This window comes from Coregonus lavaretus (genome assembly GCF_964263955.1).
Source record: "Coregonus lavaretus genome assembly, chromosome: 8".
Taxonomy (NCBI): Eukaryota; Metazoa; Chordata; class Actinopteri; order Salmoniformes; family Salmonidae; genus Coregonus; species Coregonus lavaretus.
The window spans coordinates 30,227,802-30,232,629 of record NC_139995.1 but is presented as its reverse complement, the minus strand read 5'-3'; the positions used below and the strand labels follow the sequence as shown (position 1 = coordinate 30,232,629).

Genomic DNA, 4,828 nt, shown 5'->3' with positions numbered 1-4,828 from the left:
CACACTGCCCACAAAATGAGGTGGAATCTGAGCTGCACTTCCTAACCTCCTGCCAAATGTATGACCATGCTAGAGAACATATTTCCCTCAGATTATACATTCCCACAAATAATTAAAAAACAAATCACATTTTGATAAACTCCCATATCTATTGGGTGAAATACCATGGTGTGTCATCACAGGAGCAAGATTTGTGACCTGTTGCCACAAGAAAAGGGCAACCAGTGAAGAACAAACACTATTGTAAATACAACCCCTTTTATATTTATTTATTTTCCATTTTGTACTTTAACTATTTGCATATCGTTATAACACTGTACATGAAATGTCTCTATTCCTTTGAAACCTTTGTGAGTGTAACATTTACTGTTCATTTTTGATTGTTTATTTCACTTTTGTTTATTATCTATTTCAGAGGGAGAGCGAGAGGGACAGAAGCATTGGAGGGGAGGGGGTGGAAGAGGGAGGTGGTGTTGTCGGGGGGGGGGGGGGGGGGGGGAGTTGGCTGAGGGTTTAAATAACCTTATGACACGTACGTCAGGAATCCTGCAGCTCACATGATGGTCGTAATCACCTCTCCTAAACCGACCTCAGTCAGGACTCGTTTCAAAACCATCTGTAACTGCACACTTACCGTAAACACCACAATGGGAAGTGGCTGAATGAGAGAAAATATCATGTAGGACAGAAGGAGATGAGGAAGAAAGAGGAGGCGATGTAAGGAGGAATTACATGATCAAAGAAGTGTTGGGAAAACGGACTTCCACTGTTAAGAAACTAAAAAACCCTGTTAGAAACTCTGTTCGAAACTCTTTTCTCAACTCACTTCTCCTGCTTCTGCACAGTTCTGTCTCTGCGTGCGTTGGTTAACAACCAGTTTAGGTTACATGGAATCAATATCTATAGGTCAACAGCAGGTAGCCTAGTGATTAGCGAGACAAGCCAGCAACTGGAGGGTTGCCACTTTGAATCCCGGGTCTGGCGGGAGAAATCTGGTGGGAAATGAGCTGGCAACCGGAGGGTTGCTGGTATCAAAATCCTGCCATTGCCTGCCGTTGTGCCCTTGAGCAAGGCACTTATCCCCCCACAACAACTGCTCCATGGGCACTGATCCAACCTCTCCATCCTGTATATGTATGTGTGTCTTTCTGAGGGGTTGGGATAATGTGGAAGTCAAATTTCCTTTGATTAATAAAGTGATCTTAATCTTAATCAAACCATGTGCTACCATATCATGAACATACATTTACTCAAAAGACTAATTACATATACATGTAACATTACACGCTACACACACATAAAAACATATTACACCCATACAGGACTAGTGCATAAACATGTTCTAGAAGCATATAGACACATGATATCGTACATCTGCCTGAACAGATGTTATCTTAGCCAAACAGACAGTGGCTGGACAGCAGAACAACCTCCCATCCAGTCTTAAGTGATTTACAATGGCATCAGATCAGTGAACACACCTAAACACACACAGACACACACACCAGAGGAAGCTGGTGGGAGGAGCTATAGGAGGACGGGCTCATTGTAATGGCTAGAATGGAATCAATAGAACGTTATCAAACACATCAAACATATGGAAACCACATGTTTGACTACGTTCCATTTATTCCAATCCAACCATTACAATGAGCCCATCCTTCTATAGCTCCTCCCATCAGCCTCCACTGACACACACACTCCTCTTCTCCAGTGACGAAGGCGAGAGAGAGCATCGATCTGACATGGTCTGAAGGGCACTAAAGTGTTAAATCCCTGCCAAACTCTATAAATATGCATCCCTCTCTCCTTCTCTCCTTTAAGACAGTCCTGTCCTGTCGATCCTCCCCTATTCCCACTCCTCATCGCTTCTCCCCCAAATGCAAATGTTTGGCTGAGGAGAAGATCAATGGTAGCGTAATAGCTTATTGGATTGTACAGGGGTTATGAGAGAGGTGGAGGAGACATAGAGATAGAGAAGGAGAGAGAACAAGATAGAGGGAGAAAGAGACGTGCAAGAATAGAGAGAGATGGAGTGAGTGCGACTATGAGACGGAGAGACAGTCTGACTAGGTTGACATGCGGATTGATATCTTTACTTCTTCCTCCACCTCTACTTTATCCCGACCTCACAAACATCATCATGCTATAATGCAATAATTAGTTGATGAGTTGATGAAGACAATGACCGTCTGATCGAGATACAGTATTGTTGTACTGTAACACAACAAATGTGATTTGACAATTTATTGGACACTTTTACTCTTCGTCTGTAAACAACAGCTGAGCTGACACTGAATACGTGATCATATTAAATCCCCTAGAGCAGGGTTCCCCAACTGGCGGCTCGCGGGCCGAATTTGGGTGGTTTTATTTGGCCCCCAAAGTTTTTTGGTGAAGGGGACATAAAAGACTGTAAAAACACCAGCAAATCAGCTCCAAGTGATTTTAATTTTGGATATCTGTTCCAAACTATTTCCACGCATAACAGAGAGATATATGTGATCATATACAAATGTAAGCAAAACATATACAATGTTTTAGTCAAATATTACATCTGTTTGGGCTTCTTGCGGTCAATTTAGAGTCTACAAATTATTTGTAATTATGTTCTGGCCCCCTAACCATCCACTCAAGAAAAGATCAGCCCGCGGCTGAATCTAGTTGATGATCCCTGCTCTAGAGTCTAAGGACCAGGGGCTGGGTGTCACGCCCTGGCTCTGGGGACTCTGTTATGTTGAGCCAGGGTGTGTAGAGTCTATGTTTTGTGTTTCTATGTTCAGGATCTAGTTCATTGTGTTTCTATGTTGGCCGGGGTGGTTCTCAATCAGAGGCAACGAGAATCAGCTGTTGCTTGTTGTCTCTGATTGGGAACCATACTTAGGCAGCCGTTTGGGCATTTGTGTTTGTGGGATCTTGTTCCGTGTTGGTTTGTGTATGTACCTAAGGACTTCACGTATCGTTTTGCTGTTTTGTTCGTGTGGTGAATATTTAATAAAGTATGTTCGCATTCCACGCTGCGCATTGGTCCAATCCTTTCGACGATCGTGACACTGGGTTTCTAATAAGCAAACATATGGAATTGTTTTAAGATAGTCATACCAAGGATGCATTTAAGGACCCCTGTAGGTATCCCAAAAATATATAAAAAATTGATTTGATGAAACATTGAATTTGGCCTTACTGCTATTAGCCAATAGAAACACATTGAATAACATATTCATACATGGCAAAGAGACAGTCCAAAAATGTGTCAAAAGGAAGTAGGTTTTGGTGTTGCCCACTTTTTTTTTTTTTACCTTACTGTGTTTAACCCCTTCTATTTTGGCACTAAAGTACTTCCATACTTCCATTCATTTTTTAAACTGGTACCGGGTTACCTTCAGGCGAGTCCCATGATGCTTGTGGGGGTCGTAGAGCAAGACAACTGACATGTACATCTTCGTGAGAGTCTCACCTTTTGATGGTGGGGTCATATTCAGACGCTACAGACGTTTTCATGAGAAGACCGATTTTCGGGATGTCTCTACCTCTGCCACCTTCCACCGCAGATTCGGAATGCTGACATCAGTGGATGTCGTGGATTGAGACGCATCCCAACCTTAAACAGACAGATTTTAATGAAGCTTTTTTGATAAGGCTAATTAGATTTCCGTGCGGGCGCAGACATCGATTCTAGGGGGATAATTATTCATGTCCACCGTCCTGACTCACAGATGACAGACACCTGACACAACTACTCACAGTGACAGACTGACAGATGGCCTAGGGATGCTTCATAGAGATGTTAAAATATACTGTAAATTATGTTTTTTTTTTACCTGTAGAAATTATATACAAGTAAACATATCATTATCGGAGTGCTGCCTTACTACTTTAGGGTAGTGGCAATGTAGATGTACTGTATCTCAATTGACCTAGACACAATGTCTGACCTCCATGAATTCCCAGTCTCCCCCGACAGTCTAGCAAGAGCATATGGCTCACAGACACTCATGCACACACACATATACACATACACGTTGGTTTTACTGTTCAAGTGGGGACCAAAAAATGCATTCCCATTCAAAATCTTATTTTCCCCTAACTCTAAAAACCAAACCCTAACTCCTAACCATTTAGCAGACGTTCTTATCCAGAGCGACTTTACAGTTAGTGAGTGCATACATATTTTTTTTTTCATACTGCCCCCCTGTGGGAATCGAACCCACAACCCTGGCGTTGCAAGCGCCATGCTCTACCAACTGAGCTACACGGGGCCAGGGCCTAATCGTAACCCTAGTTGTAACCCTAACCCTAAACCTAACCCCATAACCATGAAATAGCATTTTTCCTTTTGGGGACCAGTGAAATGTCCCCACTTCTCAAATTATTTTGTTTTACTATCCTTGTGAGGACTTTTGGAACCCAAAAGGATAGCAAAGTTAGACCACAAACACACACACACAAACACACACACACAAACACAAACACACAAACACACACACACACAAACACACACACACAAACACACACACACAAACACACACACACACGTTTGTTTTTCTATCCTTGTGGGGACCAAACATCTGATTCCCATTCAAAATCCCCTAACCCCTAAACCTAAACCTAACCCTTAACCTAACCATAACCATAACCCCAAACCCCTAAACCTAACTCCTAACTCTAAACTTAACCCCTAACCCTAAAATAGCCTTTTTCCTTGTGGGGACCGGCGAAATGTCCCCACTTGTCCGAATTTCACTTGTTTTACTATCCTTGTGTGGACTTCTGGTCCCCACAAGGATAGTAAAACCAAACCCCTCCCCCCAGACTCCCCATGCACATA

General features: G+C 42.6%; 1 protein-coding gene across 1 annotated transcript in view; it reads right to left on the bottom strand.

The window, feature by feature from the left end:
• Nucleotides 1-3,440, bottom strand: part of LOC311133999 (zinc finger protein 385A-like) — a gene marked incomplete at both ends in the record, with an annotated part of 12,445 nt that extends 9,005 nt beyond the window's left edge. Inside the window, one exon of the mRNA XM_084167617.1 lies at nucleotides 3,381-3,440. Within this exon, the coding sequence (XP_084023743.1) occupies nucleotides 3,381-3,440 (60 nt within the window). The remainder of the gene's footprint in view (nucleotides 1-3,380) is intronic.
• Between the last annotated feature and the right edge of the window lie 1,388 nt (nucleotides 3,441-4,828).